Source organism: Cystoisospora suis (genome assembly GCF_002600585.1).
Source record: "Cystoisospora suis strain Wien I chromosome Unknown contig_3659, whole genome shotgun sequence".
In the NCBI taxonomy this organism is placed as follows: Eukaryota; Apicomplexa; class Conoidasida; order Eucoccidiorida; family Sarcocystidae; genus Cystoisospora; species Cystoisospora suis.
The window spans coordinates 36,175-36,465 of NW_027156454.1; the positions used below are offsets into that span (position 1 = coordinate 36,175).

Consider the following 291-nt stretch of genomic DNA (forward strand, 5'->3'; position numbering starts at 1 on the left):
TCTATCTATCCCTTTTCATCTTTAACTTATGTATCTATATCTTGTATGTTTGTATCTTCGGTTTCAGAAAGATGAGAGAGGAGTGATCATAGAGCCCTTCAATATGAGGAGAGAAATGCAAGAAGGTTCATTCGATGAAGAAGGAAATTACACTTGGTGGAGAAGAAACAAAGATGCTGACGGGGTCCATGATGGATGGTTAGACTCTTTAGATGCTGGCGATTCTCTTGTCTCTTTCAAGGTAACTCCTTCATGAATTTCTCATTCGTTCTTTCTCTCTCTTTCTCTTCT

General features: G+C 38.5%; 1 protein-coding gene across 1 annotated transcript in view; it reads left to right on the forward strand.

Moving 5' to 3' along the window:
- Nucleotides 1-291, forward strand: part of CSUI_007085 (cd2 antigen cytoplasmic tail-binding protein 2) — an 11,390-nt gene that overhangs the window by 3,288 nt on the left and 7,811 nt on the right. The window contains exon 3 of the mRNA XM_068067235.1: nt 68-241. Within this exon, the coding sequence (XP_067920792.1) occupies nt 68-241 (174 nt within the window). The remainder of the gene's footprint in view (nt 1-67; nt 242-291) is intronic.